This window comes from Apodemus sylvaticus, chromosome 10 (assembly GCF_947179515.1).
Source record: "Apodemus sylvaticus chromosome 10, mApoSyl1.1, whole genome shotgun sequence".
NCBI lineage: Eukaryota > Metazoa > Chordata > Mammalia > Rodentia > Muridae > Apodemus > Apodemus sylvaticus.
Window position 1 is genome coordinate 58,643,487 of NC_067481.1, and position 22,673 is coordinate 58,666,159.

The window sequence follows — 22,673 nt, forward strand, 5'->3', positions numbered from 1 at the left end:
GAGTAACCAGAGAGTAATAGGGATGGTACATTTGATTAAAGCATATCATATGCGTTTTTACAAGCCTGTTGGGTGACAGAATTAATGAGGAAACTAAAGAAAGACTAGCTGCAAAAGCAAGTCATCCACCCATCCTGACTTCATTACCAAGAGCTTCATCAATCCCCTGATTACTCACTCCCCCACATCTTGCTACTGACTTCTCCTTAATTATACTTTTATTTATGGGGAGCCCGGCAGCTGAAAGATCTGCCATTGCCTGAAACTCCTTTTTCGGGAGCAGCAGGAATCCCAGGAGAAACAGCAACAACAGCTGGAGTCTCTGCTTCCTCCATGTGCTGGGAGATACAGTCCCCAAATCTACAGATTCCTCTGCCATGAGAGCTGCTCTTGGCCACTGGAGACTGAAAGGAACCCAGCCTCCCAGTATGGTGGTCAGAGTCCATTTCTGAAACTGTGATTCTGCCTCCAACAATGTTCCTCAGTCTCCTTCCTTGGTCCCCACTGGCTACCTGGTACCCCCACATCATGTATTGATGTGGTTTCTAAGCTCTGAGTCTGAGCCCAAATCCCCTCTTTAATCCTTGGTGACAGAGCAACCCCAAGGGAAATGGCTTCTCTAGATAAGACCGAGCTATCTCAAGACTCCCCTTTTCCTCTGGAGTAAAGAATTGTGGGTATTGACTACACACAACATGTCTGAACTTCAGAGTGGGAGTGGGAGAGAAGGGCCCCTCAAAACTTATATCTTATTGAGACTCCTGAACATTCTAGTTTTAATATTTACCTGGTGTTGCTGAGCGTGGCGGCACTCGCATGCAACACCAACAGGAAGGAGGGAAAGGCAGGAGGATCTTGAGTTTGAGGCCAACTTGGGCTATCTATCAGGTTCCAGGCAAACACAGGCTATATAGTGAGAGCCTGTCTCAACGTCCCTTCCCAAAAAGTTCCTAGAAAAGGGAAAAATAACAGTGAAATAATTCTTCTTTCAAAATGTGTACATGGAACAGTATTAACCCTTTCAAGAAGAGTTCAGCATCAGTGAAGGGGTGCTTCTGAGAGCTTGAGACACTGAACTCTTGCTCCAGTCGCTGCTTCTCCCCTGGATCTAAGAACTTTTCCATCTCACATTACCCCGGGGAAAGCTGCTTAAGGTTGCAACCAAGAACTGCCAGTAATTTTTGCCAGAAGCACTGGATTTCTAGGACCTGAGGACCCAACCAAGGCTCAGGAGGTCTCTACTCTTCCTGGCTGATAGCTGTGAGTTGAGTTTCCCCAGATCTTGAAGTCCCAGGGATCCTTGAGCAACCTGCCCCGCCCCCCCCCCCCCCAGTGTTCCTGTGGTCTTCCTCCCAGCCCTACCCTGCTCTGCCCTCTTCTATGGGGACTTACAGCTCTGTAGCGCCTCCAGAATCATGCACTGCTGGCTTGCTTGTATTACCAAGGCTCTCCAGAAAGCCCACTGAACTCTGCTTCAATCGTGTGATTCTAAATGAACTCCTTAACAAGTTTTCATTTCAGCATCTGCTACTAACCCTCACATAGCAGTTTCCAGTATAAAGAGCCCTTTCAAATTCATTGCCTATGGGTCTTTGCGGCAACTGTGAAGTGTGGCAAGCATGAATTGTTAACTTCTCTTTCTATAGGAGTGAAAGCAGCAGAGGCCAGATTACTGTGGTCCTTGTACTGTGCTCAGTGTTGATCTGTGTATTTAAGGCTTTACAAGCCTACTTGCTCAAATATTGATTGAGGAGTCTTATCTGTTCATCATAATGAAATATATTGCCATGAATTCACGGGACCTACTTATTAAATGAAAGGTGCCGTCTCCAAATGAGTGCGAAGAACTAAGTCTCTCGATAAAAAAAAAAAAAAAAAAAAAAAAGATAGGTATCATATTTGGGACCAAAAGACAGGCATGAAGGCTAGACAGAGAAGCACACTGATGAGAGTAGGGACTTTTGTGGGCCACTGACAGCAGTATCTCCCTGTGTCTTAGGGAGATAATTTTGACGACAATTAGAAGAATGGTTTGGTAAGCAGAAAGCTTGGTAGAGAGAGTATGAATCTTTGCCTTTCAAACTTGAACATGTAGACACTGTACTAGCAGGTCCCATTAAAATGTGATGACTCAGTAAGTCTGAATGGGGCCTGAGATTCTGCTCCAAGGTACTGCAGCCATGTTGGTCCCTTCTAGTTCTCAGGGGTTCAACTAATCCAGGCAGTAGAGAATTAGACTTTTAAAAACTATAATATTGTTTTAAACTCAAAGTATAGTCCATGTAACCACAGTAAGGTACCATCTGGGAGGTTCCTGGAAATACAACAGCCAGCCTCTACTCTAGCTGTCAAATCAGAAGCTACAAGGAGAGTCCAGCAATCTGTGCTTTAAACCATCCTTCAGGGAATTCACATGCAGCTGAGTCTGAGAACACGAATGCTAGATTTATGCTTATCAAAGGGCAGAGTTGAATTGCATGATGCTGAGGGGGGTCACCATTACTGGGTATCCCTAACTCTTTCTATGCCACTAAAGGCTATGAGTTACCTGGCAGTCTAACTCTACTGAATGCTGTAAAGTGTCTGTTATAGGTCAAGGGCACAGCTAAATAAGAAAGTACTTGCCTGGTATGCATGAGACCTAAGTCCAATCCCTAGCACCGCCAAAATCAATAACTGTACAGGCAAAGGTGGTTAAGTATTACACTGCATCTAATTTATTGCAATTTAAAAAAAAAGTAGTGAAAGCTAAATCCAAACAATGGCAACTCCAATGGTCATGCTAACAACCCTAAACAAACAAACAAACAAACAAAAAAAACTGTAGGTAACTGAGCACTGCTGAGAGAGAAATAATTTTCTCCAGGGACAAGCCTCCAGTAGCAAGTGATCAGCCTTGAAATCATATACACACAAACAACACTAAAAAGACTCAGCAGGCTATATTTATGCATTTGTATAGATATATGTATATGTGTGTGTAAGAACAATAATCATAGGGAAAGACTGAATTTTAGAGAGAGTGGGGGGAGCAGTGTGGGAGGGATTTGAAGGAGGAAAGGGAAGGGGAAATGGTGTAATTATATATAAAAATTTAAAATTATCCAGAAAATGAAGATGATGAAAGGCATGGTGTCCCCTCTAGCTGCCCACCTGATAACTGTTTACTGCTAATAGATATAAGAAGCACATGTCTACTTGGGGGTCTTTCTTTCCCCACAGAACATCCACCTGGTAGCCAAGTGGCTCAGTACCCTGGAGAAGAAACTGGAGGAGCTCAGCAAGGAAAGTCACCCAGACTTCAGGGTGTTCATCAGCGCTGAGCCTGCACCCTCTCCGGAGGGCCACATCATTCCCCAGGGCATTCTGGAGAACTCCATTAAGATCACCAATGAGCCTCCCACAGGCATGCATGCCAACTTACACAAGGCCCTGGACAATTTCACTCAGGTACTGCCTGGGAAGGGAGGGGTGAGGAGCACCCAGCCCACAAGGGGCCAATTGAAATCATGGGAGAAGAGTGTACCAGCAGCTACCCTCAGCATTGACTGATGTGGGCAAACGTGCACCCTCTGGCACTGACTGCTACCCAGTGCCCACTCAGTATTACCCAGCTCTCAGTTTCTAGCTGTATCTCAAGGAGTTTAGAGTAGGGCCTTTCTTTAGCAAGAAGGGGAAAATTCATGCAAGTCCATTAACTAATATTTCAAAATGAAAAAGGAAATGTTGTTATGCTCCTAACTGATCCGAAAACACACACTTATTGGCTAAGCACCCTCCCTTTTCTCTCTTCAAGTAGGAGGAGGATGCCCTCATTTAGCTACTATCACTGGCTAGCCATGCATCAAAGGGACCAAAGTCTTGTTGTTGGGTAGTAGGAAGCTGGGCTTGGGCTGTATGCAAATGTTCCAGTAATAAAGTATGGCCTCTGGGTTGGGAGTGGTGCCCATGGACTTGATGAAAATGCTAATCTCCAGGTCCTGCTCCAGAAAACAAGGTTCACATGGAGAACACTGTGTTCTAGAGAGAATCAGAATATAAAGGCACAGGGCTCAGGAACATTTCCACGACTCCCATTACTTGTAATCTAAGACTTGAGCTGAGAAGGATTTATTTAAAGCCTAGTCCAGGAGGAAAATATAATAATAATAGTAATAATAATAATAATAATAATAATAGATACATATGTCATATATGTATGACATAAAAGTAGAAGACAGACTGAGAGGAAGGGAAGGCAGTGGTGAAAGGGAAAGAAATGGGGAGAGCAAGAGAGGATAATAGAAGAATAAAGGCAAAATAATGCATGTTTTCTGTCTGCAATGTGTGTGTGTGTTGTGCATACCTATGTGTACCTGTGCATGTATGCACATACGTGTGTGTCTGTGTATATCTGTGTATGACATGAAAGCAGAGGAAGGGCAGGGGTCTGTGAAGAGGGCAGAGAGGCCCAGGTGAAGGCAGTGGAACAGGAGAATATGAGAAGACTACAATGATTTATGCACATGAAAGTGTCATTATTTCATTTGCTAACCAGAAAGGTTAATTTTTAAAACTCCAAAGCCAAGCCCATGATGGTAGCTGAACCCCTCTGTGCAGTGTCTGCAGCTCAGGCCTTGCCTATCTTCTCGGGAAGGAATCATTTCTCATTGCCTCTCCCTTGGGACGGGAAACACAGGAAGGCAGGGCCAAGGGACCATCTTCTCTCTGATGTCCCCAGTAAGTCTCTGTTTTCCAGAAATGCTTACAGGGGTGTCAAATCCAGGAACTTTAAGTGGGTCATGCCATACAGTAGGTCCCCAGCTAGCCCATATTAACCATTAGTAGTACTAGCCCTTTGGGCCTGGTTTAATTTACAATATGGTAGAAGCAATAGCAGAGTCTCAAAAGACTTTACTGACCCCATGTTATACTCACAGCATGGAAGTCACATGGTCTGAAGGGGAAATTTCCGCAAAGGTCTGAGAAGCAAAGCCTTTTCCACATCCTCTCCTGCCTAGCCCCAATACCTAATGTCATCTGACAGTGAAGGACACTATAGGAGATGTTGAATTATCTTAGCTTGACTTTCCCTGCCCACTGTTGGTTTCTGCGGCTGTTGGCTGTTGGTTTCTGCGTTGATTTCTGTGGCTGCTGCTGCTGGCCGGGACACACGTGCGCACCCCGGGCGCCGGGCCGCGGGCTGCGGTGGAACCGTGAACCGCAACGAGGCACGCTAGACCAAATAGCTCCACGTGGACTTTATTTAAGAAGGGGGGGGGGGGGGGCGGGTAGCCGGCGGGAAAGGAAGTGGGAAGAGAAAGAAAGAGAGAGAGGAAAGGAGCGCTGCTCAGTTATATAGTGGTGGTGACATAATTACAGGTAAAGGTGGGCTATGGAATTCTGGGTAGATGGCAGCCATTGCCTAGGCAACAGACCTGTACATTGCTTTGCATGGCATGGCAGACCTCAGGTACCTACACCCACTGCAAACAGGACAGAAGCTAGGGTATTCTCCTAGCCAGTGGCACTTTCTTTACCTTCTTCTGTTAGACCCCAAAAACCGAGGGTGTCCCAGCACCCGACACCCCGGAAGGCAACACCCAAATCACTCGCGAGAAACGATCTCGATGCAATAGCATGAGGATTTCTTTATTTCCAGAATTCTGGGTTCCATAGCCATGCACCACGCAGGGTTAGATGACTATGGACCCCAAGTGCCAAATTGAGACAGTTTTATAATACTTAAACTTAATTTTAATAAGTTTACAACAAAACCCGCGAATCACAAACCAATCATTTCTTAGCATGGAGAGCCCGCGAAATGTGAGCCAATTGATTTGTACCACTCCATAGTTTTTAGGCCAATCAGTTTAAATAATTGGAGCGCGCACAGTGAACCAATTAGTTTTCTATAATGTCTACAGCTGCGTGAACTCCTGCTTGGGGGTAATGGCGTAAGTTTACAGAAGCAAGATAAGCTTAGTCCATTTCCAGTTACCCTATGGGGCCAGGATCACCTATTCAAGGCCTTTCTGCTAGGTCTAAACAAAGGGCCGGCTCTGGAATGTGACCTTTTACCTAGTTTCTAACAAAGTGAGATAGCATTTTAAACTCTTGATTTCTTGGGGTCATTAGAGTTAGGTTGTATTATTTTCTATCCTTTCACTTCCGGGAATTAAACTTAATTAAATTCCTGCTTATACTATGTCAAGTACAGAGACAAACCTTTAAATGTCTATCTTTAATATTCTACATACAACAAACATATCTGCTCAAGTCCACCCCACCCCCACAATAGAGAAGTATTGCCCTCAGTAGTGTTGGGTGAACAACAGCATCATGTTTTGTCTGTTATACTGCAGGTTTGTTTTGCTTTCTTAATGTAGAAGTTGGAGGGTATGAAGGTAACCCAATGATAGGGTACTTGCCTCACTTGAGCAAGGCTCTGGCTTCAATCCCCAGGCCAGGGCTGGGGGTTGGGAGAGAAAGAAGGAAATGGTAGTAGTGACTGGGAGAGGACAAAAACATTAGAATGTACTTAGCTGGCGCTAGACCCAAGGTCATACCAGCAAACCATTCTCAGGTGTCCTGCCCTGAGGGTCTTAGACAGTTGGAAGGTAATGGGGCCTCACCTGCTGTTTGCCCTTATAAGGAAATGATCAGCTGTAACCACACCCACCTGGCTTCCCCTTCGCATCCAGGCAAGGGGGCCATTGTTCCCCGACTTTTCTCCCTGCACTCCTGATGACCAGTCTTGGATGGTCATGCACAAGTAAGAATAAAGCTGAAGAGATAGACTCTCTGCCTGCTTATGCTGTCCCTGCCTCAAAAGATCCACTCGCTGTGTATAGCTACTGAGAGAGATTCATGAGGCCGTTCGTTGTTTACAGCAGCAGGCTGTGTAAATTCACCCTGTTCCCCAAGAAACCCATTTTACCATGCGGGGGGATAAAATTCTCTGCCCCCTTTTCACTCCCTGCTTACATTATTTCGCGGTGGCTGTTTTATTCTGACTTTGATGTGAATGTATCACTGTCAGCCAATCTTGGCATTAAAGGTATTCATGCTGAAAGGCATTTTTCCCACAGAATCTTTCTTTTCCAAATGTATAAGAAGTAACAAAACACCCTATAGTTTATGGAGAATTGCTCTATCTATAAAGCAGTTGTTAAAGTTTCACAAGGCAATATCTTATCCTCCATACTGCCTCTGACCCAGTGAGGGCACCTGAACACCATGTGTTCAGGGGGAGTGTCTCCATGGGAACACCAGCACGACCAGATTCTCCCAAGGTCTGGTTTCCCCGTGGTTCCTGCCTTGTGGGAACACAGCCTCCAGGGGTTCCTAGAACAAGCATCAGGACTGAACAAATTCAGTGGTTGGAGCCTCGCAAGTAAGTACCTTCTTGGGCTCTGGCTGCCACATCTTGCTCCAAAATGAACAGAGAGAGAATCTCATTCCGAGAAACTGTTTTTATTTTTGTTTATTTCTACCTTCAGAGGATCCAGAGACTGCCTCCCACCATCCCTTTTGCTTACCCCCGCCCTCCATCAGCCACACCCTCCTTAAGGTCCACCAAGCAGGGCCTTGCTGCCTTCCTCTGAAGCGGGGCCTGCTTCTTTCTCTCCTTCTCCCAGTTCCTTCCTGCCTTCCTTGCAGCCCCAAACCTGCCCTCCCCATGCTCTGCAGGCGCCCCCTCCCTCACTGTTTGCTCAGCCTCCTGTTGGATCACTCCTTCTCAGGAGGTGGGGGCAGTGGGGAGCAGGGAAGCGCATGGATGCTACAGCATCTCCCACTGCTGCGAGTCTGGATCCCATCCCCTCTCTCCTTTCAGAAGCTTTGCAGTACAGAAGCCAACGGTTCCTTGTCACATAGACAGAGGAACACATTCTTATCCCATGATGGGCAGGAAAGGACAGTTTATAAGCAAGGTTGTAAGAGTCCCCACCTACATGGGGCACAGTGACATGGATAGAATAAGACCTTCATATCCACAGACCCTCTGCTGTTGTCATATTAGCTATGCTCAGGTACCTAAAGAGTTAATCTGTGTGAACAAGGTTAAATTATAGACAAGACATCCTGTTGCCTGAATATAAGCTTTAACTCAAATGCTGAACTGAAACCTATCTTTCCACATGTCTGCCTCCAGCCCAGACTCCCACCTTGCCTCACCTCAGTACGACAGCCCATCCCTTCTCTGTGCCTTACACCATAAACATGGCTTACCATAGCCTTACCGGGTGTGAACCCCAATCTTACCACACCCTTGCCTACCCAGGTAACGGGAACTGTGTCAGTATTGTAAATGATGCTTCTCTTCCAGGACACTCTGGAGATGTGTTCCCGGGAGACGGAGTTCAAGACCATCCTCTTTGCTTTGTGTTATTTTCATGCGGTGGTTGCCGAAAGACGGAAGTTTGGGCCGCAGGGATGGAATCGGTCCTACCCGTTTAACACCGGGGACCTCACCATCTCCGTGAATGTGCTGTACAATTTCCTGGAGGCTAACACAAAGGTGAAACACGGGGGTATGGGCTGCAGGTCATTATGATAGGGGCTTCCCATACATAAGGGTTCTGCTCTGTGAGGAAGGCCTAAGACGCCACCCAGAGGAGATAAAGTTCTAAGCCGAGGACCAGCCTCAGGCTGAGAAGTTCTACTGTGGCATCAGAGCCAGAAGCAAAGGAATTCAAACTGTCAGCCCCATGAGAATTCATCCAGAGACCCATCAGACCGATTATATGTGCTTACACCACAGCAGGGACTTGTGGATTGACAGGAAGAGAGCCCATACTCCCCTAATATAAGTTTCCAACCCAACTTGACTTGGCAAAGGAGCAGAGCTTTCATTGGTACACACAGCTCCTCCTGTAGATATGGTTCTGCCACAGGTGGAGAAAAGGCCAAATTCATACTCTTTGTCAGACCCATTTCAGAGAAACTTCTGCTAAAGGACTTCCATCTAAAGGACTGCTTGTGCCATCAAGGATTTTTTTTGTCTGAAGCATCAGCAAGGCTACTACAGGGTCAGACACCACTAGAAGTCCTGCCGTAGCTCCGGAGTCCAAGGGAGCCCAGCCCCATAGCTTCACCCCCTTTGTGGATTGGCTTGTCTCAAATGGCTTCCCTCCCTAACTTTTACTCCAGCAATCTTCTACCCTGTACTTTATTTACCCTGAACTTTCAGAGGGTCAACTGATCCTGTGATTAATGGCAAAAAATGTAAAAGGCTCATGGCCCTCACATCTCCAATTGACATTCATTGCTTATGTGAAGGGCTTCAGGAAAGCCTGATATAAGCCAAACGTGCTTAATACTGCCAGGTTCTGGGGACACAAAGTTTAAAGGGGCATCACTTTTAATCTCAAGAAGCATCCAGCACCAAAGCCTGTGAGGAAATCATTCTTTCTTCTCTCTCACTTTTGACTCAGGTACCCTATGACGACCTGCGTTACCTGTTTGGTGAGATCATGTATGGTGGTCATATCACAGACGACTGGGACAGGAGACTCTGCAGAACCTATTTAGAGGAATTCATTAGGCCAGAAATGCTGGAAGGAGAGCTGGCCCTGGCCCCAGGGTTCCCACTTCCAGGCAACATGGACTACAGTGGCTATCATCAGGTAAGGCAACTGCTCTGTTTGCAGCAATATGACAGTCATGGAGGCAGGGAGAATTCTTCTTGTCTGGCCTGCACATGCTCACTCTGGGAGCCAGGGAAGGATGCCCCAAGAGCTAAGTCTGAGTATATTTCAACCTTGCTCTCCACTCCAAGATTACTTTGCTTAGCCTAAGAGGTTCAGGATTTCCAGCCTCAAATTAAAGATGAAATTGAGCTTGGAGATCTTTGTAACCTTAACGTTTGATTCCATAGTTGGGCTTGTCAATCTTCCCCACAAATAACATCTGGGACAGTTATCTACTTGTCTTGATTCAAGATGTTGATAAAAACAATATTAATTGGGGGGGGGATTATCAGGTAAGAGCTTAGAGACCTCTGCATAAACTTAATCATTATCTTCATTGAAAATGATCTTGTAGCCTGATCACTTACTGCTCCCATTTCCTGCTGACAGCTATGGACAGAGGCATGCATACCTACATAAAAGAAAGTCATTCTCCCTGAGATTTCTCTTAACTAGCATTTCCATTTGTCATGTGCTATTATTGCAGTTATTTTTAAAGCATCCAGTTCTCTTTTTAGTATGCTATTAGAAATCTACTGAGACACTGTTTTTTTGTTGGAGAGGAAAATATTTTAGATTTTTAAGCATCCTTGAAAGGACTTAAACTTACCTATGTTTATAGCAAATTTAAGAGGAAAGAGTTGTCATAGAAACTTAAGCTTTTAATTCATAAAACTTAAGAATCATAATCATAAAAATCATTTGATCCAGAAGAATCATACCTGTGAGAAGAAATTCAAAATGAGGAGACTCTTACAAGAAATGCGCAAGCTGTCACAACTTGAGAGGCTTAGCCCAGGATCCCAGTACATGAGCATCCATCCCCTGGTGTCTGCAGATAACTGACCTGCCAGAGCAGCACCCTTGAGGATGTTCAGGTCTTGAGTCCCATGGTAATAGGACTTACCCATTTCCAAAGGGCTGAGGTGGAAGCCCTTCCTAGTACTTCCTTTAAGTCTGCCAGATCAGAGATGGTTGTTGGGCACCTGCCAAGGGTCCAGGAATGGGCTGGAGGAAATGCAAAACTAAGAACACAGATTGAAAAAATGAACAGTATTTAAACTAGTTGGTAACAACACCAAGAAATCTTGAAAGTCCCTTCAGGAGATTAATTTGGAAGATAGCTTCTTGGGGTTATAAAATGAACCATGAAGGGGCACAAAAATCAATCAGTGAAGAAAGTGACCTCCACAAGCTGGTTAGGACTCTGAGGCCGACGAACCGTGACTACCAGAATTAACTAGAGATGCATTTAGGCAGCACTGTGTTTTAAAATGTGGTTTCAACTCCAAGTCCTTTTTTTTTTTTTGGAGTGTAAGTCCCCTTCAGTTTGCAAGCAAACTGGCTGCTTCCCCCAGCCCAGCTTCACCCTCATTTTGTACGGGAGTTGTGGGGCACTGGTCCCTAGTGAGAAGAGGATGGCGCTGAGCATTAACTGTGCCTGGTGTGTAAAGTAGGCAGTGATCCGCTACCAGGATGGCAGTGTCGCTATGTCCCACAGAGGACCTTGTACAGGATGGGAGGCGAGTTAGTTACTCTTTGACCAATCTGCCTTTGGTTTCAGTATATTGATGCTGAGCTGCCCCCTGAGTCTCCCTACCTGTACGGCCTCCATCCAAATGCTGAGATTGGCTTCCTGACCCAGACATCGGAAAAACTCTTCCGCACTGTGCTGGAGATGCAGCCTCGGGACAGCCAGACTGGAGATGGAGCTGGCATCACAAGGGAAGAAAAGGTGAGTATGTCTTGAAATAGGTCGGGGACCCAAAGCTTGCAAGCAGACAGCTTTCCGCTAATGCATCGGTAGTAGCAGCGTGACTAACATACACAAACCAGCTTAGATGGTCCCCTGCTCCAACAATCCCTCCCTATCTACTTCAGCCCATCCCCAGCCCTCTGATTAAATCAGAGGAGGTCCTTGCTATTGGGACGGGCAGATGGTTTTGCCAATCTAAAGTCAGATTTTATTTGGCTTCTCTGATGAAGTGAGGGAAGTTCAGAACTGAGCAGGAAGGGCTTTGGGAGCTTTGATAGCAACTTCCAGATTCTTTGGCAAAATAAATAATGGCGCTGTAGAGTTGGCTGCAAAATCCCTCTCCACTCAGCCACCAACCAGACCCCATCTGGAAAGCCACACCTCGCTCAGTGTGAATGACCTCCAGCCCAAGCATCAGTGGATATAAAGAGCTCAGAGCACAAGGCTGAGAAATCACATGAAGCCAAGAAATTACAGAGTGGAAACCAAAGTAGGGTGAGGTTTGGATTTGAGGATAACCAAAGGTTGGAGGCGGGTGGGCCTATGATTTAAGGAAAACAGAGGACAGAAGGTTGGGCCACCAGAGTGAAACTTCTAAATATTTTTCAAGACAAAGGGATTCTACTTAGAAGAGATGTGTGTCCATCCACCAACCTGCATTCACATCACAGGACTGCAAGTGTGGACCTTCTAACCCAGTGGTCCTCAACCTTCCTAATACTCTGACCTTTTAACACAGTTCATCATGCTGTGGTGATCCCCATAAAGTTATTCCCTTGCTACTTTATAACTGTAATCTTGCTATTGATATGCATAGTAGTGTAAATTGCCTGATAGCAGGTATCTGACATGCGACACCTGTGGGGGTTGAAACCTATGCCCTAACTGCATCCCCTATGGGGCTCTTAAGGAAACCGCTTTGAAAGGTTAGGGTAGAAAAGCTGGGTACTAAGTAAACATTTATGCTGCAGGACCTGCTTCTGAGCAAAGTGATTGACACACTGAGGGAGGAAGCTAGAGTTCTGTTAAAAGTTGGGAGTGATATCCTTCAGACACAAGTTATAAAGGTTCACTCTGCCTAACAATGAGCTATAAGGTTTGAAAGCATAATTCTGAGGGGCATGAGTGCATCTCAGTGGGAAAGCACCTGCCTGGCATGTACAAGGCCCCTACGTTCAGTCTTCAGAACCAGGAAAAAAAGGAAAGGGAATTCTAAGTCTCAGATCTGAGATAATTGTCTATGGTCACATCTTTGTGACCAGAATACCCAACAGAAACAATTTAGGAAGAGTTTGTTTTGTTCTATGGTTTCAAGGGGATAGTATAGAATAGCTCTATCCATGGAGGCAGGGAGCATGGGGTAGATGTGTTCTTTGCAGAGGAATGAACCAGGAAGCAGAAGGCCTGAAGCAAGGGTGAGTAGAACAGACCCCAGTGATCTTCTGCCAGCTAAGCCCTACCTATCTCCCAAATGGACCTGTGTGGGACATTTCAGATTCAAACCATAACATGGATTATGCCCAGCAGTTGGTACACTGATGATTGTGATGTAAATGAGCAGACTAATTATCTTTTTCCACCATTCCATATGTAAGATAAAATCAGAGGCTAAGGGGAAGCAATGAAGCCACCATAAAGAAAGATACCCCTGTTTCTGACAACAGCCCAGACTGTGTAAGCAATGGACAGGAGCCTGCAATGAAGGTTTAGCCTCTGTCATGCATAGCACACATGCAGGTTATCAAGCACATGTTCCATCATGCCTTCCCACACTACTCAACCATGCAATTGTTTTGCACGTGGTTCCTGTGTTTTTATATCTCTGCAGGTCAGGAGGCAGAGAGCCAATGCCAGAGCTTGCCTTTTCATCCACTCTTGAAACCCAGAACCAAGTCTATTAGTACATTCCACTTCCATGAGGGGAAGCTGGGGTTAGCCTGGCTAGCTGCTGTGAGCCTGGGGGTGGGGGTGGGGGGACAGAGACAGAGAGACAGAGAGAGATGATTGGGGAGGCTGGGGAAGAGACAGCTAGTAGCTACCATACTTTAACCCATGTGGGTTTCTTTGAACACACTGTGGGCTTACTAGACAACCTGACCTAAAACTGCTGCTCAGCCTCCAGTGACGATTTTGGGCAGACAGATCTGCTAATAGCCAGGAGGGCAGAATCCTGCACATTCACTGCACAGACCACCATAACAGAACACTGCAATCTGGATAACTTAAAACAACAGAAAGCAAAGTCCTCATGCATTAAAACCTAGACGCCCAGTTAAGGTGACAGTAGGTATGACTGTTCCTGAGGCTTTTCCTCCTTGCTTGCAATGACCATCTCCTCAGTTGTGTCTTCATACGACTGTCTTTTTCTTCTGTGCCCAAACCTCCTCCTCCTCTTTCTCCTCCTCCTCACTAATCAGACTGGATTAGGGACTACCCTAATAGCTCCCTTTTCATATACTTTCCTCTCTAAAGGTCTATGTCCAAATCCAGTCATATTCTGAGACACTGAAGATTGAGGTTCAACATCTGAATCTGGAGGGTACTGTAATCACCCAGAGTGCTGGTCTCCTCCAGTATTGCCCTGAGGTACAGGCCTTCCTTCCTTCTGTGGTGATGAACCAGGACTTCTTAGTGCTGAAAAGCCAGCTAGCCATTTGGAGAAAAGTAGACCAGCTTCCATTCCCTGGCTCTTTTGGTAAAAGTATAGCTTAAATTTCTCAAATATTTAAATGTAATGCATTGGAAGACCACTTGCACGGATGTCTTTATGGTTATACAAAGAAGGCATTTCTCAGCTTTTTAGAAGCTAAAGTCTAGGAACACAAAGATTAATGATTTTGATGGACAACTTTTTAACTGCTAGAGAGATGGCTTACAAGTTAAGAGTAGTGCTTGTTGCTTGGGTTCTGGTCCCAGCAGCTAGATCGGGAAGCTCACAACCACCTGTAATCCCAGACTCAGGGATGAAAGATAAACATGCAATAAAAAAAGTGACATTATCTCAGTGACATCTAAGGGTAGCAAAATGTCATTTTCCATAATGCTAAGGGTTTTCAAATGTGATGGTTCACAGTTTTAAGACCTAAAATGAAAGTTCTGATCATCTCTGTTGGTAAAGGTTGAATTGACAGAACAATTTGACAGTGGCTGCCAAAGTTCAAAATGTTCATGATTCTATTTCTTTGAAATCACCCAGCAAAAGTACCCAAAGTTTACAGTTTTTATGATGTATTTACATTTATTTATTGCAGAATTTTTATGGTGTAGAAATGATGAACAGAACAATTACCAACAGGACAAATAAATTAGGCACATCAAAAGAGTGAAATAATATATACTTTAAATGAAGAAAGCAATTCCCGTACATAGCAACAGAGGACTTTACTCCAATTTATAGGGAAGCCGGTCACAATGGCACATACGTTTAATCCCAGTGCTGGGGAAGCAGAGGCAGGCAGATCTCAGCAAATTCAAAGCCAACCTAGTCTACATAGCAAGTTCCAGGCTAGCCAGTGTGCAAAGTGGGACCTGTCTCAACAAGTAAATCAATAATAAAACATGTACAGACAGGCCTGTAGATCAGTGGTAGCGTATTCAATCCCAGTACTGAGGAGAAGAAAAGATTATATCATGTGTGTGTGTATGTATGTGTGTGTGTGTGTTGTATTCATGTGTGCATAGACAAAGGGAGAGAAATAGATAGGTTGGATGGGTGATAAATGCATGAATAATAATTGTTAAGTGAATGTGTCTGGCTGATGACTAAGAAGAGAAACTGTTCTGTACACTGAAGAAAATATTCAAACATAGGCAGCTTTACAGTATTTTCTCTCTCATGGGAAGAAAAGGGTTCTAGAAGGCTTTTTTCCCTGATATTTCCAGTAAATATGTATTATGTTCTCAAAAAGAAGGAAAAGCAGAGGTGCTGCATATGGAAATGAAATCGACCTCATCCCTTGGAAGGCATCCCTTCTCTCTGAAGGACTCTGGGGGCTCCCTGAGCAGAGAAGTGTCCTCCTCCATCTCTGTCCAGCTTTTCCCCGCCCACAGCTCCTTCCCAGGCCTCCACACCCTCCTGACTTGACAAGAGACAGGAGAGAACTCAGTGTCCCCATCCTTGTGTATTTTGGAGCAATGCCTCTAGACCATCTCGTCATCTTATTGTGAGTCACAGCTGAGTGGCCGTTCACTGATACAGGACTGTTTCTTCAATTCCACCCCAGAGACAAAAATATAATATAAATTTAGCCATTTGTCTTTGGCTCTGGCAGCAGCTTTCAGGTACCATTAAAATTCCATTCCACTTTATGCTATGATAGCAACCAGAGACCCATTTGGTGTGGGATGATGGGCTCCTGGCTTTTTTTTTTTTCTACCATCAGCTCTTTTTCTAGGGAATGGATTGTGTGTTCGCAATTCATGGCAAGGTGAATATTAATCATCCTTTACATTAATATAGTCCTTTAAAGCTTTCAGACACCACAACATCCATCAGCTCATTTGATTTGATCTTCAAGTCAGCCCCTTAGAGTTGGAGGAGGGGAGCCAACCAAGAAAGACTCTAGTGGGTATGTTTCTAGATGAAAACCTGAGACCTAACTGGCTTGTTTACATCCCATGAGAACTAGGTCAACTCAGCCAGGGCTCCCTGGTTGTCAGCAACAGATACCAAGCTAGCTAAACGAAGCAAAAACTAAGCTTCCTATGTCAAAGGAACCAATCAAAGAAAAGACAACAACCAGTGGCCCCAGGGTCTCAGTGTGGAAGAAGTCTGCAGGGTCCTTCAGGACCCCTCCTTTCTCCCACTGGCTCCTTGGATCCCAGGTTTTAAACTTTCGTGCTCCTGAGAATATAATCTGATCCTTACTTGAGTAAGGAGAAGCTTGCACAAGTGACCCTCCAGAAAAATGGAGAAGGCATTTCCCAAAGAAGAAAGAGGTCTGCTCTTGGAGGAAGGGATGGCGATGTCAAAGTTAACAAAGGCCAGGTAGGCGCAGGCCTCTAGAGCTCAGCTCTTACTACTTGGAAAGGCTGGCACGTGCTGTGCTCACCTGCTTCCACCTTGCTGCTCCCTCCACTCTACTCTGCTGGCCATAGGGCCATGATGTGTGCACAGCTTCATTTGTCGTTCTCTGCTAACAAACCTCCCAGGCTTACTCATTTCCTCCAAAACAGCAGGCTCAGCCTCCAAGTGCTTGCCCCCAAATAACCCACAATCTTTGTACCTCAGTTTCAGATTTACAGGGTTATTTTAGCTCCTCAGGCCTAATTAGCTGATAGTTTGTTAAGAGCAAAGGAATTATGGGAAGAAGGTGTTTAAGTGATAGATGACAATGCCACTTTCAGAATTCACAAATAGAAAAACACAGTAATACTGCATGGAAATACAGAACAGAGGGAAGAGAAGGGAATTCCCCAGTATCCATGCCTCTCCCTATAGATGCCAAAGTCCCTGTCTTAGTCAGGGTTTCTATTCCTTCACAAACATCATGACCAAGAAGCAAGTTGGGGAAGAAAGGGTTTATTGAGCTTACACTTCCACGTTGCAGTTCATCACTAAAGGAAGTCAGGACTGGAACTCAAGCAGGTCAGGAAGCAGGAGCTGATGCAGAGGCCATGGAGGGATGTTTCTTACTGGCTTGCTTCCCCTGGCTTGCTCAGCCTGCTCTCTTATAGAACCAAAGAATACCAGCCCAGGGATGGTACCACCCACAAGGGGCCCTCCCCACTTGATCACTAATTGAGAAAATGCCCCACAATTGGATCTCATGGAGGCACTTCCCCAACTGAAGCTCCTTTCTCCGAATGCCTTATGTCAATCGCTTAGCATCTGTATGTAAGCTATGCACATCCTCTGGTATACCTTATACAGTTCTGGGCCTTATGCATGTTAGGCAAGTGCTTTAGTGAGGTATAGTCCATTCCATGCCATATACCTTCTATCACCCCTAGATTAGTTATAATGCCTACAGTTGTGCAACTAGTTATACTGTGTTGTTTAAAGAATAATGACAAGCTATATTCGGCTTTTGATCTATGGTCGGCTGGATCTGAGGATGTGGGAACCACTGACTTGGAGGGCTGTCAATGTGTGCTCATGTCCTTCAGCCTCACAAGGGGCATCTTAGGCCAAAGATCCACTTTAGTTCCTAGAGCGAATTGGGTCAGCCTGTGAGTTTTTCAACATCAATTCTTAGAATTCTTTTCAGGCTGGTCACACAAGCGACAAGAGATTGGCCAGCCTCTAGAGAGAAGTATCCTGAGGTTATTCCTTAATCCTGGCTTAGCTGACCCAAGCAAGCAGGCCAGTATATGATGAAAGGAAGGACGGCAGGTGGTAGGTGACCATCATTTAGTGTCCATTGCAGGAGAATGGAATCCCTTGATTTAAAAGAAAATTATATTAATTCTTTGATATTTTCATATAATGTATTTTGATCATATTTACCCTCCACAACTCTCCCGAACTCCACTCAGATTTGGACCCCGCCTCCATATATCCTCAGCTTCATAGTTTTTGTTGTTTTTGGTTATAGTTGGTTTTTAATAATCACCTCACGTAGGGCTGGGAGTGGAACTGGCTCATCATTTTCAGGTCTTTTGCAAGCAACCATAGCTGCTACGAATTTAAAAATACAACAGCGCTGCCGTGTGCTGACACTGCTTTGCTCGGGTCCTCACCAGCTTCCAGCTATTACAACCTCTGTCCCCTTTTCTGCCATGCTCCCGATCTCTGGGGTGGAGTGATATAGATGTATGTGAGTAAGCACACCGCAGTCACTTTGACTGGTCCTGACTTTCTACATTAATCCTTATCCACTTTACAAAGCAGCTTGTCTGAGGAGAAGAGCTGCGCTCACCTGTGGGCAGAGAGACATGAAATTAGAAGGTAGCTTGATACTATGGCCATTTAAATTAAATAAAAGTAGGGGCCTACTACCCCTGGGGCTTTTGAGCTCCCGAACCATAGAGTTCTTAGATTTACCATACCAGGCAGCTATTTCCATGTAGTCCCTTCTTAACTCTCTAGTTTCTGCCATGGAACAGGTCAAAGCCTTTCTGGAAGAAATACTGGATCGGGTGACAGATGAATTTAACATCCCAGAGCTAATGGCTAAGGTGGAGGAACGCACCCCCTACATCGTAGTTGCCCTCCAGGAGTGTGAGCGCATGAACATCCTTACCAGAGAGATCCAGCGCTCCCTGAGAGAGCTGCACCTTGGCTTACAGGTGAGTAAGAGGGACATTGTGAGAGGACATGGCTGGACCCCACAGGGCCAGAGTGACAGATAACAAAGGGCCAGGGCACTGAAGGGTAACCGCTCCAAAGCCACCCAAATGCCTGAAGGGTGCCACTCCACAGAAGCCAGACTGGCTATGGGGACATCTGAAAGAATGAACGTAGTATTCAGTCTGTTCAATGGAGTCTTCTATGTCCATGGATAATGACTTGCATGTGTCTACACTGACATCTTTAGTAAAAGAGTTATCATCTCTGGCTGGAAGAGCAGCTCAGTGGTAGAGCTTGGCCAGCATGCACAAGGCCCTGGGTTTGATCCCCAGTATCTCAGAAGTATGTGTACCTATAATACAGAAACCTTTTGTAGCTTACATTGAAAGGTCAGCCAGGAACCAAAGCCCAGGTCTGGAGTCTGCTGGGGCTGCTATGTCTATTTTTTGGAGTTATGCAATGATGGCTCTGTGTGTGTGTGTGTGTGTGTGTGTGTATGTATGTATGTAAACAAACTACCAAGCAGTAGAATATCTAGGGTTGTTTGATTTTTTTTCTTTTAATCTCCATCCCCACACACATACACAATATGGACGGGGAAATAATATGGAAGACAGACTATAAGGAAAAGCCTGGGCTGTTGAGGGCAGGCAGCATTTGATGGCTTCCAAATTCCGTGCCAGTATATACTCAGATAAATGGCAAAATTCCACAGCAGTCTCAAATGCAAAGCAGCCCCTTGACTATCATATTTTGCATCTCTATTCCTGGGTAAGCAGGTATATAGTAGCAATTATCTTGAGTGGGTTTGCTGCAGTCATAGCCTATTGAAGCCATGCAATTTGGCACAGGCTATTTACCCATTTGACTTCCAATTTCTTCAGTCATTTTTCTTCTGAGAACCTTCACTGTGCCTCTGTGTAGTCAATCATGAAGAATGCCTAGGCAGAGATAGGGAAGCAGTGTGGAGTTTCTCTCCCTTTATACTAGCGCCCACGATGTTGATTGATGGGCTTTGTGGGCAGATCTCAGCACTCTGTGCAGAAGGATACAAAGATGCTGATGTGGAGCCATCCCTGCAGGTAGCCAGATAGAAGGTTCATAAAGAGAAGCTAGAGGAGGAAGCATAAAGGGACCCATAGATAAGAGAAGAAGGCAAAGAGAGGCCTTTGAAGAGAGGTGAACAGGCACACTGGGACAAAAACAACAAGGTTGCTAGAGACCAGAGCAGGACCCAAGAGCCTGTTCTAAAAGTCCAACTGAACTAACAGAAGCTAACATTTCACCCAGACAACCAACAGCGTATGGAGAACTTCTAGAATGTGATGGAACAACCACCTAGAAGGAGTGAGGAACCTGTATGACCTGGAGGGTATTTTCTAATCAGAATCCTCTTGGGATTCTTGAGAATGGTCCCCAGAGTGACCTGGTCATCAGACTCATACAACACATTCTCCCATCTCCATCTGTATCATCAGTCTGGTTGTCTGCCCTGATGACTTCAAGGTGAGGTCTTGCAAACAGCACAAGATGACCCTAGAGATGAGTGTAGCTTCCACAAAGGAGGAAGGACAGAGGACGCCCTCCATGGCAAAAGGAGGCAGAGGTCAGAGCAGGGAGAGCATTTAGGCTCAGAGAAGAAGGGAGCAGCAGAAGAAGGAAACCCCAAAAGGACAGCTGCCACAGGAGGGCGTCCCAGAGGGGTGTACACCAGAACCTGCTAGATGGACCAGTGGGGAAGTCTGCTTTCAAGCTAGGCAGGAGCTTAGGTGACCTGACAAGCTAGCAGAGACAGGAAGAGCTGCTGCTGCTGACCTTTCCCCTTTGTCCCTTACCCCTCCTCCAGTCACTTCACAACTTGAGGCTGCTGCTGGCTCAAGGTAGGAACAAGTGGGTGTCTCCAGTCTCCCAGCATGTAAGACAAGCCAACCACCATCTCAAACTAGGCAGCACAGTCACAAAGAGCCAACCCTTAATCATCAAACACTCTCAGACTTATAATAAAAAAACATTTCTGTTCACAGTAAATCAGAATTGATTGGGTCTATGTGGGTAGACCACGTGTACCCAGATAGTCCTAGCTGAGCTATGAGATACAGCCCTGAAGGTCTGTAGCAGCTCAAAGCACACAGATGGTAGGGATGGGGGAAAAAATCTGGGGAAAAGCCAGCTGGCCACAGACATGTCCCACAAAGAGAATCTCTCTTGGGAATTCACCAGTGTCAGACATCTGGCTCTGTCTTCCTAGGTGTTCTGATTCCCATTAGCCAGGTGTACAAAAGCTTGATCTACAAAATTCCTAAATGCTGATTTGGGGGGGGGGCATTATAACTAGTTTTAATTTTCAAAGGAACACATACTGATAGAAAGAAGACTAGAAAATTCTCTTCCTACAGAGGTACACATGAGAATCCAGGTTTTTAGACTTGACCAATACAGTAGATACTAATGTAAATGATACATCAGATTTCAAAGATAAAAAGACCCAAAACTGTAAAATGTGTCATTGATAATTTGATCGTTTATCTAAATATTTGATATTTTAGATATATTGCATTAAAAGAAATATTAGGAAAATTAGATTCATTTCTTTCACATTTTGAAACAGCTACTAGAAAAACTTGGAATCCCCATGAGCCTCATTTCCCTTGGCTAGCCTGGCACCAGAGCATGCCTGGAACTTCTCATTGTTCAAGTGGTTGATGACCTTAATTTTTTCCCTGTGCTTTATTTTTTCTAAGTCTGTGCACTTGTTCAAATGCATAGGCTGGCTGGCTGATGTTGGGTCTTAACTCCCACACATTGTTGACTTCAGATCAAGGTGGGAGGAGCATCTTACTCTGACTCTTTGAACATCACCCCTGAACACTTGCCCAGGCCTGATGCCTTTGGCTATCACATTCTCTACCAGAGATTCAGATGAGCTGGGCAGTGGCACACCTCAGTCTGGAAGCCACAGTGGAAGATGTGGGACCCTTACCATTCTATTTCCTTCCCATCTCCTGTTTCCTGGTGACTTGTATAAATGAAGGCCAGGCCCAGAAAGGATGATATGTCTATCATCCCAGCACTTGAGAGGCAAGATTACAAATCAAGGCCAGTTTGAGCTCTATTTCTAAACACTAAGGATAGGAGAGGTAGTTCAGTGATGCAGTGCTTACCTAAAATGTGTGAAAGCACCAGACTCAAACCCCAGGATGGGTGGAGGTGGGGTAAGGTAAAGCTAGCTTCAAAGACCATTTTCCTGAGAAGAATGGATAGGGAGCAGTCCTTGAGCCCTCAGACAGAGTGGGGCATGAAGTCCTGAATGGACGTGTCATCTCCAGCCTGTCCTCTTTGGACTGAATGCTTCTGCTGCCTCATGGAACACAGCCTAGCTACTGATGACCTCCCAAATGGAGGTTTCTGGGCTCACCTGCCTCCTCCCTTAGCTTTGTTCTGACTTCAACCTATGAATCTAGCTTCTAACACACTGTGGCTCAAAGGAATGAGAGCCTATAGGAAAAAATAAGGTTTTCAGTCTATTGTATCAAAGAAAGATTATGAAAGCATTTATTTATAGGGATGAATAAAATAGATAAGGTCATAGACATGCTGCCTTCATCACAGCTGGGAAAGCTGCCACATGTTCTCCCAGTTTCCCATCAGTGTGGCAACCAAGGAAGTGTGTCACAGGCCTGGGAGTAGATGGAAGAACCAGAATTTTAAGTTTTCTTTTTGCTGACCCCCATGTGGGCAGGTAGGCTTAGATAGTAATCAGTGCTGCTTAGACCCAGGCTAGAGAAGGTTAGGAAACCATTTTATTTACTGTATCACAGTTTTGTTTTGCTTTTCCTTTTCTTGAAATTTATTGTGGAATTGGAGCTTAAAATATTTTCTTTTATTTTATTCTTTTTTTGTTAGATATTTGCTTTATTTACATTGCAAATGGTATTCCTTCCTTGTTACCCCTCTGAAAACCCCCTATCCCATCTCTCCCCCCCTTACAACCAACCCACCTTCCCACTTTCTTGAG

General features: G+C 45.1%; 1 protein-coding gene across 1 annotated transcript in view; it reads left to right on the forward strand.

Moving 5' to 3' along the window:
• The window catches only part of Dnah9 (dynein axonemal heavy chain 9), a 347,292-nt gene that overhangs the window by 317,504 nt on the left and 7,115 nt on the right, over window positions 1-22,673 (forward strand). The window contains exons 63-67 of the mRNA XM_052195119.1: window positions 3,223-3,450; window positions 8,309-8,500; window positions 9,417-9,608; window positions 11,236-11,406; window positions 18,475-18,657. Of these exons, the coding sequence (XP_052051079.1) occupies window positions 3,223-3,450; window positions 8,309-8,500; window positions 9,417-9,608; window positions 11,236-11,406; window positions 18,475-18,657 (966 nt within the window). The remainder of the gene's footprint in view (window positions 1-3,222; window positions 3,451-8,308; window positions 8,501-9,416; window positions 9,609-11,235; window positions 11,407-18,474; window positions 18,658-22,673) is intronic.